At 40.6% G+C, this 20,829-nt stretch overlaps 1 protein-coding gene across 1 annotated transcript in view; it reads left to right on the top strand.

Moving 5' to 3' along the window:
• Window positions 1-17,516, top strand: part of KIF26A (kinesin family member 26A) — a 65,012-nt gene extending 47,496 nt beyond the window's left edge. The window contains exons 5-14 of the mRNA XM_015865662.2: window positions 1,814-2,023; window positions 3,822-3,915; window positions 4,397-4,659; window positions 4,919-5,102; window positions 5,367-5,526; window positions 7,072-7,234; window positions 7,782-11,154; window positions 14,382-14,572; window positions 15,437-15,587; window positions 16,038-17,516. Of these exons, the coding sequence (XP_015721148.1) occupies window positions 1,814-2,023; window positions 3,822-3,915; window positions 4,397-4,659; window positions 4,919-5,102; window positions 5,367-5,526; window positions 7,072-7,234; window positions 7,782-11,154; window positions 14,382-14,572; window positions 15,437-15,587; window positions 16,038-16,213 (4,965 nt within the window). The 3' untranslated portion in view covers window positions 16,214-17,516. The remainder of the gene's footprint in view (window positions 1-1,813; window positions 2,024-3,821; window positions 3,916-4,396; window positions 4,660-4,918; window positions 5,103-5,366; window positions 5,527-7,071; window positions 7,235-7,781; window positions 11,155-14,381; window positions 14,573-15,436; window positions 15,588-16,037) is intronic.
• The last annotated feature ends 3,313 nt before the right edge of the window (window positions 17,517-20,829 follow it).

The raw sequence follows: 20,829 nt of genomic DNA on the forward strand, positions 1-20,829 counted from the left end.
GTCATAACCCTGCATGGCTGGGCAGGTGATGCTTGCGTGCACCTCAGACCCCACTGAACTGAGGAGCTGGAGAAATGGAACAGTTAAGGAATGAGATGAAAATCAAATAGCTGTCCTTGATAAAGGCAGGGATGTTTTGTGTAGTGCTTAGTGCTGCACTCACTTGTCCATTGTGACTCATCCTTGTCTGGGCACTGCATTTCACTTCTGTGCACGAGGGGTATATGCCGTTACCTTTCTCACCTTGTCATGGATAAAGGGCAGTCCTAGAGGATGGCTCAGCCTGCACTGGGGTCTGTTCCTTGCAGTGCTGTGTGCTGAATATTTTCAGGCTCTTAGACCCAAATTGCTCTGACAGTTTTGAGATTAAATTTAGCAAAAGTGAGTTACTGGAAAGGAGGCTCTTTCTTTATTAGAGGTGTATGTTTTCCAGCCTATCTTCCAGTGCAACATCCAACATGGTGCTAGAGCTGAATATGGAATCAGAGCAAATGACTCTGTGCTCTCTGTTTGGAGGGGTCATCTGGTAGATTTGCAGTTGAGAGGTTGCTGTCTCAAATTGAATGCAAGTGCTATAGAAGGTGGAGTGGGTATTTTGTTAGGATCAGCAGTTGCATTATGGAACGTCATGCAGGTCCCGATGGGTGCTTTGGAGAGCACAGATGTGGGTTGTTCCAGCTCTGCTGGCTGTTCTGCATTACAGCTGTGGAGGATCTTCACCCAACAAAACTAGGTGTCCCACTGCTGCTGGGAATATCATTTGTTAGGTAGAAGAGTATGTAATACTGTTGTTCAGCTTTTTTTTGAAGCTTTTTATATTGGCCAGGGAGAGTTACTCTTGCTAGGAATGGCTTTCCTTTAAGTTTGATATGCTGGCAGTGCAGAATTGATTATCAGCTGAGTGACACTGTTCCTGTAATAGTCATTTACTGCAGTGCCAGGTGTGTAAAATACAATGGTTCTGACCTGGGAGCATATTGTAAGGATAAATGGTTGTAAATAGGTATGAGGCAGTATTTCACAGCTTTTCAAAATAAGGGTAGGACTTCCAGGAAACCTAGAAGAAGCAGGTGTGCAGCCTTTGCTGAATTTCAGTGAGACCAGGTCATTTGGCTCCCATGAGCTACTTGGAAAATCATAGCCAGCATGTCTGAAAGCGTTGCCTTAAAAAGCCATGTGTAGGAGTAAAAAAGTACTTCATGAGTAGTTTCTTTTCAAGCTTCTAATGTTTTTGGTTTTTTTTTTTTACTTCCCTTCTTTGAGACTGACATTAAATCTTCAGCTAACCACCAAGCTGCCTAGGAATAACAGCTTAAAGGTGTCTGCCTGGGAAAGCTATAAGAGAGGCACCTGTTTATTACAGCAATGTGAAAAAGACATTGAAACTTTCCAGATTTAGTTCAGCTTGAACGCACTAGCTCTCTCAGCTTTACATTATTCACATGGATTTTTGGAATGGCTCAGGTTGTACTTTAGGTCACATTAAGCACATTAAAGGTAGGAGACCAGAGTTTTGTTTTCTTTAGGCGTGGTATTACACCTACAGTGGATTATACCTGCAGATCAGAAGTTTGGAAATAGAAACAGTGAAACAACAGAAGGGACAAAGTGCACCTTTGAAAGCTAATTTAGTGAAAACCCCCAGGTGGAAAACAGCCTGAAAAATCTGGCTCTGGTTTTGTCCCACGGTTGTCCTGACACACCTAAGTAATACAAATGATCATGTCTTGGGAGGGGGAGCATATTAAGGAGGAATGCTATGCATGTGTTTAGCTTGGGAATAAAGTTGTCACTTTCTTCTGAATATTTGCAGGTGAAAGTGATGGTAAGGATTTGTCCCTCTCAAGGAACACATGAAACATCCGAATCCATGTCCTTCCTAAAGGTAGATCCTCGAAAAAAACAAATCACGCTTTATGATCCAGCGGCAAGTGGGTCTTCCAATGGAGGTCACAGAAGAGGTGTTGTTGCTGTCCCGAAGATGTTTGCCTTTGATGCAGTTTTCCCACAGGATGCTTCGCAGGTACTCAAGTCACTTGCGTAAATCTCCTGCGTCTTTTGCATTTGATTTGCCTTTAGAGTACTTTCTGTTTCTGGGGAATTGTATTTGAATGAGTTGCCTAACGCTTGGAAAAGAAGCCACGCTCAACAGTAATTACTAGACAGACGTTTTCAGTTTAGCCAAGACATAAAGTACAAGGAAATGGATTTGCTGACTGAATTATCTTTGTGCGTTTTCTCTTGTTAGTGAAAGACAGCCAATTTGAAGTTGGCTTTTCCATCCATTTAAGTTTTAACCCATTTGATGTCACAAAGAATCTCCTTCCCCACTGCTTTCAGTGGGTAATGAGCATGTACTTAATGTTAAGTGCTAAATGCTGCTGTTAGGAGAAGAGATACAGCTAACCCCATGGTACTGCTATACTGAAGTAGTTAGGGAGCTTTTATGTTTTCATCACCTTTTCCGGTTTGCTTATTCTACATTTTTGACCGAATCTTTTATCTTCATGGTGGTGCTGATGGTGTGTGCCTCTCATGCTCTGCAAAAGGCTGTATTTCTACAGCAGTAGCCCCAGGCATTAAATCTGATATGCAGATGGCATGGTGGGTATTTGACAGGACTTTTGTTTTCAGGGAGTTATTATTAAACTTAGATTTTACTGAAACACGAAGTATTAAAGGTGATAAAGATATATTAATATTGAGAAAAGATATTGAGATGTAGTTCAGAATCCCAAGCTCGTATCTTCTAGGATTTTATTTACTTTTCGGGTTCCAAAGAAAAAATACAAAAATATGCATGAAATTTAAGTTCTAGCCAGCCCTGAAGATGGAGAACACGTCCCACACAGATCCATTCCTAATGCAATGGTAACGACAACAGTAGTCTGGTACTGAGATTCTGCATAAACCCAAGCAATGTCTTTGTGCAGAGATTTGCAACCATGATGTCAGCATTGGTCTAGAACTGGAAGTAGCTGTGTCTTACAGATACTGAAACTCACATGGCCAGCCCTTCTGTGTGGTTGATCACAGCTGTGCTGGCTTTGACACAAGCCCTGTGGATCACCGCCCCCTTGTTTGGGCCAGGCACTTTCAGAGCTCATAGTGGACCATTTGTGGTGGTTCTGTTGGGCAGCCCACCCCCTTCTGTGCAGGCATCATTCTTCACTGCCAAGAACCTACAAACAGCTTTACTGTTTCACTGTAGTTACATGTTTAAACCTTTCCCTGCCTCCACTGCCCCACACAGTTGCTGTACCTAATATATCATCATGTTGTATATTTGAAGCCTTCACTGATGTGGATAAACAGGTTTTAGTACACTCAGGTATTTTAGCAAGTTATTGAGACTGTTTTCCCTGGAAAAGGAAAATGTGATGCTATGAAATCTTATTCAGGGATCTTAATGCATTTTCTCCAGTATGAATGTCTTTTTAATTCCTGTGAGCGCTCCTGAGTAGCTTAATTTCAGCAGAGTTGCTTCTATTGCTGAATAGCCTTGGCAAAGCTATTATACCAGCAGGAAGCCTGGTTGGATAGCATTCAGTTTGGTACATTAGTCATAGAATCAATATTCCAAGAAAATTGGTTTAATAGAATTGAAAACTATTTTAGGCTGTAGTAGCAGGATTTTTTTTTCTTTTTTTTTTTTCTTTTTTTTTTTTTTTTTTAAAGATAGCGTAGTTACTGAAATAATAGGACTGATGCCATAAAAATGGGAAGAATATAAAAACATTAAGTCATTTCATACAGAAGAGTAGTGGCAAAACATAGCAGTGTATTCTCTTCTACTTATTTGTCTCCAATCTTTCTTTCAGGCGGAGGTATGCTCTGGAACAGTAGCAGAAGTAATCCAGTCTGTTGTGAATGGTGCAGATGGTTGCATATTTTGCTTTGGTCATGTCAAGCTTGGTGAGCTCCCAAATTCGTTACAGTTAATTACTATGTCAGTCTGGTAATTACATGCTGTCAGCTCCTGGAACAATAAACCTGGAGTATATGAATAGATTAGAATTTCTTTTTAATTAGCTTTGCAAACTTATCATGGTTTATTTCTACACTGGGATTGTAAGTTTTAATTTGAAAAGGTAAAACGTAACATCAGATTAGCTTATTCAACAGCACGTTTATATATAGGTGCATTGTCATGAAAATCAAAGGACGAGAGATGTTTTTAAAATCTAATTTGCTGAAGGTCAGAGTTGCAAAAATGGCAAAATTAATTGAATAAATAGTAATGGATTAATAATTAGATGCTTGGCATTTTTGCATCTGTTATTTTCCATTATCTTTGCAGAGCATAGCATTGCATATAATGTGTAGTGGTGATACACAGAGAAACTGTCTTTTACAAGAAAGGTGAATTAAGTTCACATTTGTCATTTCATTCTAGGAAAGTCTTTTACGATGATTGGGAAAGATAGTTCCACACAAAGCCTTGGTATCATCCCCTGTGCAATCTCATGGCTCTTCAAATTAATCAACGAACGTAAAGAAAAAACTGGGACTCGTTTTTCTATTAGAGTATCTGCTGTGGAGATCAGCGGCAAAGATGAAAACCTTAAGGATTTGTTAGCTGAAGTAGCCACTGGCAGCCTTCAGGATGGCCAGTCTCCCGGGGTTTATCTAAGAGAAGATCCAATATGTGGAACCCAGGTATAATGGATATCACAATGTAGATTTTCTGAGTCTGAGTTTCTTCCACTTTTTTTTTTTTCTTTTATCTGATGGCAATTATGACAACTTTCAAGATGGTAAAAAATAATAAATAAAAAAAATATTGCTTTTAATCTGTTAAGTCCTGCTCCTGTGATGTACCTACTTGTTTCTTTTAGTTCTCAAGAGATTTAGCTAGTTCAGAAAGAAAAAATGTAAGCTCCTGTGCTGATTAGACATTTTATTGTTTGTATTCCAGCTTCAAAACCAAAGTGAGCTAAGGGCTCCAACAGCAGAGAAAGCTGCCTTTTTCCTTGATGCTGCAATTGCTGCCAGAAGTACCAGCAGACCTGAATGTGAGGAAGAAGATAGGAGGAATTCACACATGCTCTTTACTCTGCACATCTACCAGTACCGCATGGAGAAGAGCGGCAAAGGCGGAAGTATGAATCTTCACATATTCTTAACTTTTAAATGACTTGGGTTTGGGTTAGCTTAACAATAATTGAGTGAATCCTCAAGCCAGTCCACCTACAACTTCAGTAGCTGTGGCTAATATATGGTTTTCCTTGCTATTAATATTTAATTTGGTCATTAGCCTATGCTGTATTCATTATTTTCTTCATTTGAATAAGTTTGCAATACCCAGTCTGGCTGGAGCCCATGCAAGCAGGTGACATACAACTGTTTTTCCCTTTTTGTTTTAGTGTCTGGAGGACGCAGCCGTTTGCATCTCATTGATCTAGGGAGCTGTGAAAAAGTGCTGAGCAAGAGCCGAGATGGAGGAGGCTCTCTGTGTTTGTCTCTCTCTGCCTTGGGCAATGTAATTTTGGCCTTAATTAATGGTGCTAAACACGTGCCATATAAGTAAGTCAATTATTGCATGCATTAGCTTAAATTTGTGGCTGGTGTTACCTGAACAATGAATTGCAAAACAATTTACTCTGCCTGAGATGAAAGTAAAGGAAGTTCTGTCAGAGAGGGATGTCTTAATATCACTTACAAATTAGATACATACATGCATTTATCTACCAACACGAGATTCTTACTTAAGTGACCAGAAATTGTATAGATATTGGCATATGCTTAATTTGGGTGAAATGTGTATGTTGAAGAGAGTTTGGTTGTTGAAGAATGCAGGAGGAATAGCAGGGATCTTTTTTTTTTTTTCCTCTTCTGTTTACTTTTTAAAATTTAGAAACTGTTTAGAAATTTCAGAAAATACTGGAATATTTATAAAATATGGTCATTTGGGGTTTTTATTTCACTATACTATTTTTAGTGGTACATTCCAATTTATTCAATTAAAAAAACAAACAAGTAACAAGAAAAAGTGTCCATGTTGCGTGTTTGTCTATCAGAAGGGAACATTCAGGTATACTGCTTTGTAAAGTATGCTTGTTAATAATATTATGCCAAACACATCTGTGGGGAGCCCAGCCTAAAGACAACATTCACATGGTAAACACCCCTGCCAGAAGTTGGCCTTCTGCCCTTAAGTTTAATTTCTCCTTGTCTTTATACTTCCATGTCTTTATTATCAATCATGTCATTTCACTTATCTAGTGCTGTGTCTCAAACAGGTGTTCCTTCTTTCTGTATTAGGCTGAAAGTAGGTAATTTCTTCAGGCTGGTTGCTGGGTTTGGGGATGGAGTAAAGGATGAATGGGTTAGAATAGGGAAGGGCACCTACTACGATTTTGTGAGCATAGACATGATAGTAATTCCTATGCTTTGGGCCAGCTTAGAGTGATGATAGGAAACAGCCACCAAAGAGCCTTAGGTAGATGTGTTGGAGACCTGTGGAGGGACAGAATGTTAGCTATCTTGTCAGCTTTGCTCTCCATAGCCAATGATTTGTTCTGAAGGAATACATTCAGAGAGAGTTATAGCTTCCCATTTGCCATGTCATAGCAAAGCAGAATGAGAACTAGATTAGCTACGGTAACACTAATAATGCATTTCTGATACCTAATGTAGTTATTTTTCTAGGACTTTCTTACTATTTCTGTTGACTTTTTCCTATCAAAATTATATACCCATAGACCACAAAGGTTAGATTGAGATGCAAAGTCTGTGTGGATAAAAAATAAAGTGATCATGAGATGCTTGAGCAGTATGAACTAAGTATGAGGTAACTAAACTAGTTATCAATCATTTTACAGCTGTGCTACATAACAAACAAAATGAATTATACTGCAAAAAACACTGATAAATTGTCCAAATCTTGGCATATTTGTATCTGTACAATTTGACACATTTTGAATATAGGCAAATATTAGGAATAGTTTGTGATTGATATGTACCATAACTGTGTATATCCTTTGAGAATAAAAGAAAACTTGTGGTGTAATAATCTGCAAAAAATTGCCATTTCTTTAAACCATATTAACATTCTCATTTGTTACACAGAGACAACAAGTTGACAATGTTGTTGAGGGAATCACTTGGGAACATCAACTGCAGAACTACTATGATTGCACATATTTCTGACTCCCCAGCAAATTATGCAGAAACCCTCACCACCATTCAGCTTTCATCGCGAATCCACCGAATGAGAAAGAAGAAATCCAAGGTTGGTACACAAACAAGCCACAATTAATTCATTTGATAATGAGTCTTTCTAACCTCTTGGTGGGGGAATATGGGATTTCTCAGCCTTAAGAAATAATACAAAATGCATAAAAGCTCAGGAAGGGAACTGACAAATGACTTGGCATAAAGCCATCATCCTGTCTCCAATCCTTAATCCTGAAATTCCTTTTCTTTTTGTTCTAAACACGAATCCTTTATTTGCTTGTATGTGGAACTATCTCAGGCTTCAATTTGTGTTAATTAAAAACCAATAAGAAAGAACCAGAAAACTGTTGAGGATGAAGAAAATATGTAGTATTTAATGTAAACTGTCTGAAAAGGTGTTATTTATGACTGCAGTAAAATTTGCGTAGCATGACCTTGTTACTTTAATTCACACAGTAATATTTTTGCACTAGATGTAGATGTGATAGTACATACTGTGCAGAGTATATTGCAAAACCTGCTCTTTTTATCAATTACATGCACATCTATGTACACATGTATCAATTCATTTTAGTAACTCTTCCCCTGTTGATCATTTGCAGTATGCATCCAGCTCATCTGGAGGAGAGAGTTCATGTGAAGAAGGACATGTCCGAAGACCTCCCCATCTTCGACCATTCCACCCACGAACTGTTGCCCTTGACCCTGACCTTCCTGTCCTGAGTATATCTAGTGATCCCGATTATTCATCTAGCAGCGAACAGTCTTGTGATACTGTCATCTATGTTGGTCCCAATGGTGCGGCTTTGTCTGACAGGGAATTGACGGATAATGAAGGTCCTCCGGAGTTTGTTCCCATAATCCCATCCCTGAACAAGAAGAGAAGTAAAGACAATTCTGCTAGTGGTAGGAGTTCTGACAAGGACCATTTTAAATGCAACACTTTTGCTGAACTGCAAGAAAGATTAGAGTGCATTGATGGAAGTGAGGAACCTGTCAGATACGCTTGTGGGGAGACCTCTGTTACATCCAATTGCAGTCCAGTGCCTGGAGGTACAGAAAACACGCAGTCTAAACTGATAAAAGAAAAACTGTCTTCTCCTTCTGGAGGTTTTAAGAAACCAGTTTCCCAAGAAACCACATCTCCAAAAAAAGGGCATAATATTCCTTTCCAGGCTGTTGCACCAAGGGGTGGCAATGGTAATTGTCATGAAAAGAGCACACCTCACTTGAGAACAGAGCTTTCTGTGCCGCAGAGCAGCACTGACAGCAAAGTAATGGAGGGGGAGAGAGAGACAATCACTGATTCCGTGCAGTTGTCGAGGTGTAGCCCTTCAAAGAACCCAGAGCAGAATAAAGTCACAGCTGAATGTGTCATTAAAGAAAAGTCTTCGTACGTGAAGAGGCCCTTGCCAAGCCCAGCACCCCCACCTCCACAGCAGAAAGAGCAGGTGCCAAGTTCTAAAGCTCAGAGTTCAGAGCTAGACAATAGCAATGCAGTTCGGACTCCTCCTGTGGGAATGAGCAAGCAGATGGCAAACAAACCTGAGCAAAGCTCTGTAGGAAGCACATTTCTGGTTGGTGGCAATGGCCAGAGTCAGTCGGGTGCTATAGAGGTTCACAGCTTCCGATCAGCGTTCAGAGGTAAATGTTTTGATCGAGATATACTAACTACTACGGTGACTTTACAGCAGCCTGTTGAGTTGAATGGAGAGGACGAGCTTGTTTTCACTGTGGTGGAAGAACTGTCTATCAGTGGGATTATGGATAATGGAAGACCTTCCAGTATCATTAGCTTTAACAGCGACTGCTCCCTTCAGGCTCTTGCATCGGGTTCAAGGCCAGTTAGTATTATCAGCAGCATAAATGATGAGTTTGATGCTTATACCTCACAGGAAACTTCTACTGGTGTAAATATTGATATTGTTGTGCCCTTCGCTAAAGATCCCTTTACCAGCAGCAGACGTTCCTCCATCAGTTCATGGCTCAGTGAAGTCAGCATTTGTACAATTGAGAGTGATGGAGCTCAGTCAAGTGACAGTTTTGTAGCTCAGACATCTTACAGCTGTAATAAGTCTGAGGATCCCTTCAACTTGGATTCACCCAATTTATCTGTCCCTTTGAAAAGCACTCTGAATGACAGTGGATTTTGCTTCTCTGAACTGGACAGTGAGAGCATGAGTTCTAGCAAGCTGTCCTCAGGATTTGGAAAAAGCCCTCAAACCTCTGAAACTACCAAAGCATCTCTGATTAAAAGTGCTTTTTGTGTTTCTGATCAGCCTGTAAAAATAAAATGTAATTCTCGTAATACGCCTGTAATAGAAACAATACACTCTAGTCTTCCTAGGAAAACAAAAACTACCTCGTCTCCAATCCACAATAATACTGTCATCAGCTATAAAGACCTGCAGAATCCACATGGTGTATTTGAAGATCCCTGGCTGCTGCGCACAGATAATCAGCTGGAAACAAAACCCACAGATGCATTGCTGTCTCCAAAATCTCATGCATTTGGTACTGACAAGCAGCCAGGAAAAGCTGCCCAGTATTTTGGCACATCATCTGGGCCAATGAAGTCACAAACTATGCTTGCCTGTTCGCAGAGGGTTGTGGATGGTTGTGAAATGGCCTGCAAATCCTCCAGCGGAGCTGCAAAGAAGTCAGAAGCTGTGATGAAGATGCCACAGCTGAAGAGAGGGGCTACTACATTGGGAGTGATGCCAGTATCGCATGCTAATAACAGTACTTTGTCAGAGGCCATCACCAGAGGGAATTCAGATGTTCCTATGGCTACTGGCAGCTTGAAATCTTCACTGGGAAAGAAGAGCGTGCCGCAGAAGTCAAATATGTTGCCCAGGCCAGGTGGGCCAATGCCTCCAACACCTCCTGTGCGCAAATCAAGCCTGGAGCAGAAACCTGTTGCTCTGGGAAGTGGTGGGGGAAAAGCCTCCAGCCTAGAGTTTGCCAGAGCTTCCACAACAAAGGCTGAAGATGAACTGGATTTGCGGTTGAAAGCTGGGTCTTACTTCAGTGAAAGCGCCAGCAGTAGAATGAACCTGAAAGGTGATCACTCTTTGCCTAAGATGACATCAAGCTTGAAGGCAAAGGCATCAAAGAGTGAGGTTGTGCACCGTTATGGGAGTCACATGTCTCTGGAGAGGTGTGACAGCCTGACGTCAGTCGGATCCAAAGCAAACTTGGTGAGGGAAAATGTGAGCACTGGTAATGTCCGGGCAGGACGCTCTGTCCCTAGGCTGGGTGTTCCCCCTGTTGCCTCTGGTGGAGCTTTACCATTGTCCTTCAACAACCCCACGCCTGGTAAAAACAGCCAGGCAAAACCCACAGCGAACCAGAAGGTCCAGGCTAGCGGGAATAAAAACCGGGGCCTCTCTGCCAGCGGGTCAAAGTCTCTCAGTTCCTCCGTGAAGTCCCTGGCACAGCCGGTGGGGAAGAGCTCTGGTGTGGCTCCTGGAGGAAAGGCCGCACCTCGCTCCATGCAACCTGTTGGTGGCAAACCTGGCCGAGGGACCATCATGGGGACCAAGCAGGCCATGAGGGCAGCCAACAGCCGTGTGAATGAGCTGGTGTCTGGTGGCTCTGCCAAGGTGGGCCACTTCCGAGGCTCTACCGACTCTGATAGTGGCAACGACAGTGGCATTAATCTCAGTGATGAGAAGTCACCAATCCCAGTGCTGCCATCTCCGTACAGCAAGATAACGGCACCCCGGCGGCCTCAGCGGTACAGCAGCGGGCACGGTAGTGACAACAGCAGTGTCTTAAGTGGGGAACTGCCACCGGCCATGGGGAGGACGGCTCTCTTTTATCACAGTGGTGGCAGCAGCGGCTATGAGAGCATGATGAGGGACAGCGAGGCGACAGGGAGCGCCTCTTCTGCACAAGATTCAATGAGTGAAAGTGGGATGTCCTCTCCAGGCCGGATGAGGAGCCTCAAGTCCCCCAAGAAACGATCGACAGGTAAGGAGTAAAGGGAAGGTGGCCAGGCCACCAGCACACTGCCGCATCCTGGAGGGTGTGGAATTTTAATAGCACCTCCAACAGAAGTGGGCTGGGGCAAGCTTGAAGTGGGGTCTGCCTGCATTGCACTTGTGTGTGCACGTGTATTGCTGTGACAGCAGCTACTTGTCATTTATTTCACTTCAAAGCTGCAGGTGCGACACAGGTGCTGCGGCAGAGAGGGCAAGAGAAGGTGCTGGGTGCCCTGGGGCGCTGGCAGCCTCCTTGTGAGGGAGGAGGCAGCAGGTGGCTGCCGGCAGACCGGGACCTTCCTTCTTTAGCAGGGTCAGCAGCAAGCACAGCCCAGGTGAAGAGGGTGTTACAGATGGTTTGGGAAGAGTGAAGATACTGAAAGCATTTTTGTGAGAATGGAGAGTGTTTGGGAAGAAGGGCAAGAAGGGGGCAGTGAGGAGAGGAGGAGCTCTGCTGATGGGAAATTGCTGTGGTAGGCTGGGACTTGTTTGGAAACAAGGAAATAGGTTTGGAGTGGAGAACCGCATTTGTGAATTAATGAAGATTGCTGGACAAGCGATGGTTCTCACTTGTATGCTGTAGCAAGGCAGATGCATCTGACTGCACCATGCAGAGGTGGGCATATGAGTGCCAGGTCCCCTTTTCTGCTCTCCGGTGCCTTTCCTTGTTGCTCTTGATGGTGGTGCTCATCTAAGGGTCCTTGGTTGTAGCCAGCTTCAAAATCAGGCTGGTGTGACTGCTATTACAGTAGTCATTTTTATCCATCTAGCTTGAAGACATACAATAAAGAATCAGTGACAGTCAGTGCCGTGCGTAGCTAAAGACCAAAATGCTTATTCAGTAATCTAAGTGTACTGACTGGTAGCAATACAACAGGAATGTATATCAGTGATGCACTGAATCTTGAGTTTTTGGTTGGCAAGGGGTAATTTTTGTAATCTGTAGAGACACTCATGATGCACAGTTCTGGCAGTAAAGTCAAATGAGTTAAAGTGATGTGGATCTATGGTACTTTCTGGTCAAAGAAACTGAGTTGGTTCAGTGGGGGATAAATCAGTTTGGAAACTTAGTGCAGCATTTGCTGCAGTTCTCTTTCCATAGCATAGCAACCTCTTAAACCTTTCCTACAAATCAATATTAGCAGCTGTATAAGTTGTGCACATATTGAGAAGGCATTACCCGATGATGGATTTCTATTTGTTTTTGCCCCAGGAAATGCTTCTAATGTCTCCAAAAATGACAAACTATTTATTTTTTCAATTGAAATTTCTCTGTATCAGTAAATTATTTTTGGAGTGCTTTAGACTTTGAGACCATAATGTATTTTATACATGAAACAAAGTTTCTTGGGAACTTAATGAAATATTTCTTAGATAAAATGTCTAATGCACTCCCATTATTGCCCTAAAACATATGGTAATCTTTGCAAAGTGGGAGATTCTTGATGGTTACATTGCTCCCAACTATGTCATAGGCATATAACAGGTCTCTGGGTTTACAAAACCCCTGGAAGGGAAACCCACTCTGTAGACAGAACCTACTCCCTTAGGTGTCACTGGAAACCTTGTTCCCTCATCCTTTAACTTTGTCTGCAGAGAAATGACGTTGACCTTGGCTGGTTCAGTGGAAGGATATGAAGTTTTTCTGCTTAGTATGTGTTTTACTACTTCTATTCAGTGCCCTCTTCAGAGGGGATCTAGCTCTCACCAATGTAGTTACAAGATCAGAGTTAACAGTGGGTGGTTTCAGTGGGCAAATAGTGTTGATTCAAGTGAAATAAACTGAGAATGGGAGAACGATAAACAAGTGTTGGAGAAGTAGAATCAAGTCTTACGCTTTCCAAAAATGTTCCCTTTGTGATTATTGTTACTTAGAATTTAGCAAGGGTGCAATTAAGAGTAAGGGATGTTATTCTTAAGAACATGTAAACGAGGTAACTCATCAGGTATCTGTAGAGGTGTATTGGTCTCATAAAGTGTCTGCTGGGGTTTTGTCTCCGTTTCATCTGGAGTTTTGTGACAGGGCTCACCTGTCTGCCCTAACTTGAATTTTTCTAGCAGAGGTCTCGACCCTAGTTGATATCTTAGGTGCACTATCCACTGAGCAGCCTTGTCTTTTTGATATGTTCTCTTTAGCAAGAAGACCAAAAGTAATAAAACTCAACTCTGAGAGTAGGTTTGCAATAAAAGGAGTGAGATTTGTCAGCAATGAATTTATTGGCACCACTCAGCAAAAACTGCTTGTACTTACTGCTAATGTGATGTTTTAGCTTGTTTCTGGTGGCCTTCAGCCCTTCTATTTACCTAGGGACTGGATTGCAGCCTTGTTTTAACCAGCCGTATATGTAGGTACTCACTCGTGACATATGTAGTGTAAAGTTCTGCCTTTGAGAGAATGAAGAGAGAGACACTTATGACTGTGAAAACTGCTGGACACCAAAGTGTCAGCTTTTGTATACTAAAGTACTAACATTTCTGAAGTGCACCAGTCAGTTTTTGCCATAGGAAACTTGTCCTGGGAGTTATATCAGTGTAGTGGTTTGCTCTTTACTTGTGGAAAAAACAGATCCTTTCTGTTGAGGAATTGGTGAGGTTTGTCATAATCTGTCCTGAGTATAAATGGGCAGTGATAGGCGTAGCAGTGACAAATTGCAACTTGATTGATTGCTTCCTTCTGAAGTGTCAAACATCTTCTAATCCCACAGTGTCACTAAAAACCCTGACATTTACCTCCTTTAGTACGGGCAGTTGTTCTGGAGGGGGCTGGGTGCTCCTGGCAAAGAGTAGAACTGTAGGGATCTTAGCCTTGGTTGGCTTTAACTGGAGAAAGAGATACTCAGACTTGTCAGCCATTACCAGTATTGGTGGAGAGTTACTCTATCTCATTTCCATTACAAGGTAATGAATACCACTAAAACCCACCAAAGAGAAATGAATCCAGGAAAAATATTTTTCCAAGGAGAGAATAAAAAGCCAGTGCTCAGACATCTGCTTTGGGAATGAACTGATGCTACTCCCATTGACAAACTAACAGGAACATATTTTGTCAAGGCAGTAACTCATTCGGCGGCCTGAGGGGATTTGCTAAAAGGAAAAGATCAAGAAAAGCATTTCTTCCTAAGTTTCCAGAGAACCCACATTCAGTTTGCTGCAATTATGTTCTGCTGTCTGTTAGTCCCCTTGGAATCTGAGGATCACTTGTCTTTGTCATTGTAGGTCTCCAGCGTCGCAGACTGATTCCTGCTCCACTGCCAGATGCTGCCTCCCTAGGAAGAAAACCCAGTGTCACTGGCCAATGGGTTGATCTACCACCTTTGCCAGGCACTTTAAAGGAGCCATTTGAAATTAAAGTTTATGAGATTGATGATGTGGAACGATTACATCGACACAGACAAGAGGAAACTGAGGTCAGCACATATTTTACAACAACTGTAGACAAATTACAGTACACAAGCAGAATCCTTGCTTGAATGCTGGAACAGTGTTTGAGAAATTGATTGCAATTAAAGCACTATAATTATTAATTTTACAATTCATATGTTGAGGTACCCTTAACACGGAAAATGAAAGTGATTGCTATCTAAAATTAATTGTGTTTAACATGACTGATGGTATAAATGGAAGTTACCAATGAATACATTATAGAAAACTTCATAATCTTAGCCTAGCTGATGAAACCTTACAGCTTCTCTCAACTGTAGGGTCATTAACTTTTTATGTAAATGACAGGATTCTATTAAATCAGGGATACACTGAGTTTAATTTACTTGCAATTGGAAAACACTTCACCTAATTCTTTTTTGGAGACCAGAATTCTATATTCTTCTGATGCCTTTTTCCCATTTCTTTTGTAATAGCCTTTCCAGGATGTTGAGAAGGTAGGAATACTTTTAAGAAAATAAGAATTCACATTTCCTAGGATTAAGTATAACTCCTTCATTATTATTAGGCTGTGGTGGTTTTATTTGCTTTCCACTACTGAAAAAAGAAATCCTCTACAAACAGTGGTTATTTCAGAACATATTGGAGGTGTTTGCTCATAGAGAAGAGTGCAACAAATGCTTGAGTGACATAGCATGCTGTTGCTCTAGACTAGAATCCATTGATATGAACTTCAAATAATAATAATAGTTTAAACAAAACAATAAAACCAACCAAACAACATCTGCCAACTTTAGTAGATAGTGAACTGGGAACAATTTGTGTCCAAATGTCAGAGGTCAGCTCATAACAGGCAAATTAATGAAATGTTTTTTTCTTTGTCTTTTAAGGGTCTGATGTATTTCCATACAAAGCTGAAGATACTAGAGAGGCGCCAGCAGCGAATCAGAGAAGTAAAGGCAAAGCATGAGTTTTTGAAGGAAGAGTTGGAAGAGACAAAATGCAGGTTGATGATAGATCCGAATAAATGGAAAGAAGACTGTAAGTATTTTTGCAAAATAGTATAATGATGGACATGTAAGAAATTTTCAGCATGTGAACAATCCCTCTGACAAAGCACTTGCTAAGATACTGTGCTGAAAAGGGACCCAAGCGCTCTGTGACACCAATAGTATTTCTGTGATACAGGATTTTGTTCAGTGATTAATAGTACCAGAAATGGAAGAAACAAACAATAGAGACAATCTTTATTGTCCTTCTTTCCAAAGAAGAAAATGTATTTTCAAATCCATGTTACAGATGGGAAACTGAGGTATGAGATTTGTTTGCAGACTGACTGATGTGAGTCTCAAGGTGAACTGTGGAAAAATGAAACTATTTCTTAGTTGAAGAGAAGTACAATGGTCCATTTATTTATTTATTTTTTACCTCATGATAATGTTTTTTAATGAGCTTCTTACCTTAACGTGCTTTATTTTTTTTGCCTGACAGTTGAAGTGGATCCTGATCTCGATAAGGAGTCACAGGAGTACCTGGAGGCACTGGAACAAGTGACAGAGGAACTAGAGCAGTGTGTTAATCTGTGCAAGTCGCATATCATGATAGTGACGTGTTTTGATATTGGAATAACAGATGCACAAGATGGAGTAAGGGAAGTGGAGGTTTGAAGAGAGGCTTTTCAAGGGACTGAAGGAAGTGAAGCTGGATCGTCCGACATGAAGAAGTAAAGAGATTAAGCAGTTGGGAAGTGAAGGAGAAAAAGTGAAGACAAAAAAGCAGCGATGAATGTTGTAGAAGAAAGAAACGGCTGAGAGATGGGAATGTTCATAAATCATTTGGTGCCTCAACATGACCTGAGCTGTACAAAGAGAAAAGTAGGAACAAGTATTGCTTCTACCAGGGGGAAGTGAAGAAATTTAGTACAAACCAAGACATTAAAAAAAAAATCAAACAAGCATACAATGGAAGTGCCTTTAAAGTTCATTTGATTTTCATTTTTGTATTTGGTGCTACAATTAAAGCCAGCAAACCTAAGCAGACCACAAAATGTATTCCTACGAAGTATTTTATACTGTATAGTGTATTTATGACAATATGTAAAAAACAAACAACATTGTAGCAAAAGCAATAAGTAAATTATGTTTTCATACCTGAACTTGCCTTCTTGTTTCATAGAAAAGCTGTTTTATGTAGCAGAATTAAAACTGTATTATAATTGTTTTCTTGGTTAGGGTTCAAGATATTTTTATGAACATTTATCTATTGAAAAGGTGTATTATGGCATTTTGAGATGATTGTTTTACCTTCGGGTTTTGTATTATTACTTTTTCAGATCAAAATAAATGTTTGTTTTCCATTTTATATATTCATATATAGATATATATTAACTGCTTAGCCTACTTCCTTGGTTAATAACCTCGCTTCTCACAGACCTGGTCTTTTTTAATGTGAGGAAGTCTACAAAGGGCACTGTGGTTTGTTTTTGGTTTTCTTTTTTCCTCTCTGAATGCAGGAATTGAGAATCACGTTTATTACCAAAACCATAAAACAAACAACAACAACAAAAAAAAGAAGCAAAAACTTTTTGTAAATGTTACGTTAGGTCCATATTTTTATATAGTTTTGACTATAAATATAGCATTTGCATTTTGAACTTTTAAGACAAATAGTATATCTTTTTACAGTTTTTCTAAGGAAGGCAAACCCTCAGGATCAAGTTTATACATGCTGCATGAGATTTGTGCTTTTTTGAAGGAGGCCACATAGGTGTGGAAACTATTGATAAATTGTTGCCAAACAAATACTTTTGAAAAGGTTTAATAGTATGTATGTAATACCACATTTCATAATGAATCATATTTTCTGATCATCTTCCTTTTTATGGTTTTTTCAAATCCTTTGTACAAATATGTATTATAACAGCTTGCTTCGGTTTTTATCTGTGAATAAAAGATACATCTATTGTTACGATTTCTCCTTGCTATGTATGTGATACTGATGTTAGGAAGAGAGGGGATGGCCTGTGGCATGCAGCACTAAATGTCATATTATATTATTTCCTTTCCCAAGAGAGAACATGTAAGAAAGCCTTGACATTAGTCATTATAAACCAACCAGAAAAGAGACAAAAGACCAAAGGGTAAAATAAAGAGCAATGATAATACTATTAGCACTTCACAGTTTAAGAACAAAGACCTGTGGCTCAGATAACTTGTTTCTCCTGATGAGGCAAAGCAATTAAGATCGGGTATACAAAAACATGAAAACTTCAGGAACTGGAATTGAGCCCTGCACCCCATTGGTCCATCATTGCAAACCACTACTCTTATTTCTGACACTGCTGCATTTGCTCTCTTTTGGACAGTAGCTGTGCCTGATCCTTATCTTTCACTGATGCCAGCTGTAGTAGCTCCAAGCAGATTTAATGTAAGCTAATCTTTCTAATGACACCATCTCAAGTATTTTCAAGCTATTTGGCCAAACAACCTATAACGTGTAGCATTTTCCCATCTGTCCCTCTTTCCCTCCCTCTTTCTTTTCAAAGCCCTTACAGCACATTCTCTGGCTCCCAGAAGGGGTCTGTTGGTGTAGCTATGGTAATGGGAGGATGGTTGGGGTAGATGATCTTGTAGGTCCTTTCCAACCTTGTGATTCTATGATTCTATGCTTTTCTCCTCATTATACAGCTGGAAGAGATGGACAGTGAGTGGATGACTCTGATGCTTAAATACCTGTATGATTTCTGATAAATTGCAAAGGATGCCCTGCCCTTATCAAAGTCCCTGTGGTTTATCCCTGGAAAAAGCTGCTCCATGTTTGCGTATTGGAATTTGGTACTGCATTGGGTTGTATAGAGAGGAATGTGACATCTAGAATTTCTGTTGGATCCCCTTGCTGATATCCTTGAATATCAGATATATTTATTAAGATGATTTTTTTTGTGCGTGTGTGCAGAATTACACGGTTCTTCCAAACACAGCATTGAAATCAAGCCATGAATCAATGCTCTGTGGATTTTCCAAAGCAAGGATCAGAGGAATACCATCAAAACAAAGAAAGTAGTGAAGTGCTGAGGAATGAGTATCTCTTAGCAAAGTGAAAGGCCTCCAAACCACAGGGCTGAAGGAGAATACATCCATGGGAGCTCTGGAGTGCAATGCTAGATTTGTTAGTGCTGCCATTACACTGTCATCTGAAGATGTGCATCTTAGTAGGGCTGCTGCAGCAAGATGAGTTGACCAGTGATTGCCTCTGGGCAGTGGGCATAACACGGCTGGGTTCGCATCTTTTCAGGGTAGCCTGTAAGTCCCTAATTAATTGCAACAGGAGTTCTTTGATTTGCCATTCTCTTCCTTCTCTGTGAGGTGTTTGTTGCTTCTCCCCACCTCCAGCAATACTGTAGTACTCAGAGATAGAAACCAAGCCACTAATCATCTATCCCAAAGTCTTGCAGCTTTTGACACTTTTTTCTTCTTAATTTCTAACTTTGGTTACGTTTTCCTCAAAATAGTGAAAGAGACATTTCAGGGTTGCTTACTTCCATGTCAATATGGCAATTACGTACGTATTTGATGCATTTAGCCTCTGGCTGGGTGGCACAAAGCAAGACTGAGATGTAAAATAAGGTGAGGCACTGATGGGTGAAATAGCAGACATTTACTTATGCAAACAGTGTTCTTTGTTGGTGGTTGTGGATAGTGAGGTATCTTCTGTATCACAAGTCCTTGCATCTTGTAAAATTCCCTTCTTTTTGGCTTCTTTTTCAGTCCTGTCCACTTAAGATTCATGCAAACAAATGCTCAGTTTACAATAAATTGTAAATGGCCTAATTGTAAAAGGTTACAAATGAGAGTTGCAAAAAGAAGTGGGGCACGTTATTTCATCAATTTTCTTTTGAGATTTAATGATCTAAGAGAGCCATTAAACTGCACTCTTAAAGGAGTGAGCTTGTTGAATTTGTCACAGTATCAAATAAAACCATAGAATCCCAGTGGTGCTGGAGAACTCTATGAGTTACTCTTGGCAAGCTTCAGTCGCAGAACAGTAATTTCTCTTTTGGTTGCAGATCTTCCCATGAAATTCCTCAGCTCCTTCTTCCACAGGGGACCCTTTCCTCGTCCCCTCATGGCCCAATCTACCAAGCAGCTCATGTTATGCTTATTTCCAGGCAACAGGATTGCTCCCAGCCCCCCAAAATGTAGTGACAGCTGCTGTATTTTTAAATCAGTGTAATGGTAACTCAATAAAACCTTAGAAATGAAGTGAGAAAGCCAGGCTCTTGTCTGGTTACTGTGGTTTCAGGAAGGTGAGGTGAACCTTGGATCTTGGAGATGGCCTCCAAGCTTACTTTTGTATTTTCCCATGGATGTGGGCCAATAAATTAAAACTGATTCTGGGAAGTGGGATTTTGACTTTCTTGTGAGAGTTTGCAAGCTAGATGGATGAGGTGGTGGTCACTTCTTTAAGCTCTGTTGTTGCTGACCAAGTATTAAGAAATGTATATCTAAGGGGCCATACCATTTTTGTATATATAGTTATCACAAACAGATTTCCTACAAATGCTGTGTGAGCAAAACCTAATTCAATCTATATGTTAAACCTTTTGTTTTTCCAAATAGTTCTTTTGATCTAAGCTAAGGCTTTTCTAGGACACCCTAATTGCAGTATTGAAACATCAGTAGTAGAAATATGAGATTATTTGTTCTTTTCTCAGCATGCAGTAAGTGTTTCATTTATTTCTATTTCAAGATACTCATGTATTTTGTTTCTAGTTATAAGCCCATGTTTTCCAGTCACTTGCATTTTATTTTTAAGTCACATGTGGAACATAACTCCACCATCAGCTGTTCTATATTGAGGCTATAAGCAGGGTTTAGGGCAAAAATGTTGGCTCTAAGATGACCTTTGTATCAGCTGTCCAGGCTGGCAGAAATGGACACGAATAAAAAATGGCAGTGTGTTTGGGCCCTGGTTCACTAGAGCACTTAGGCACCTGCTTAAGCAAACAAGTAAATCTGGTTTTTATCCAGCAAAACACTTCAGTTTTGGCTTATGTCCCACTGACTTGGATTTTTTGCTCCAGGGCTTCAGATGGTGTAAATTGCCTTAGCAGTTCTTCAGTGGAGCTGTGTAGGTCCCGCTCAAAGTGTTTTCCTTATCAGTGGTATTTGGGAGAATGGAAAGAATAATTCTGTTGATGTGCACTGGTATCACGAGTGCAAATTAGAAAGCAAAAATTGCCTCCCAGGCTGTTCCTGCGCGTCTCATGCCTTCATGCAGAATT

This window comes from Coturnix japonica, chromosome 5 (genome assembly GCF_001577835.2).
Source record: "Coturnix japonica isolate 7356 chromosome 5, Coturnix japonica 2.1, whole genome shotgun sequence".
NCBI lineage: Eukaryota > Metazoa > Chordata > Aves > Galliformes > Phasianidae > Coturnix > Coturnix japonica.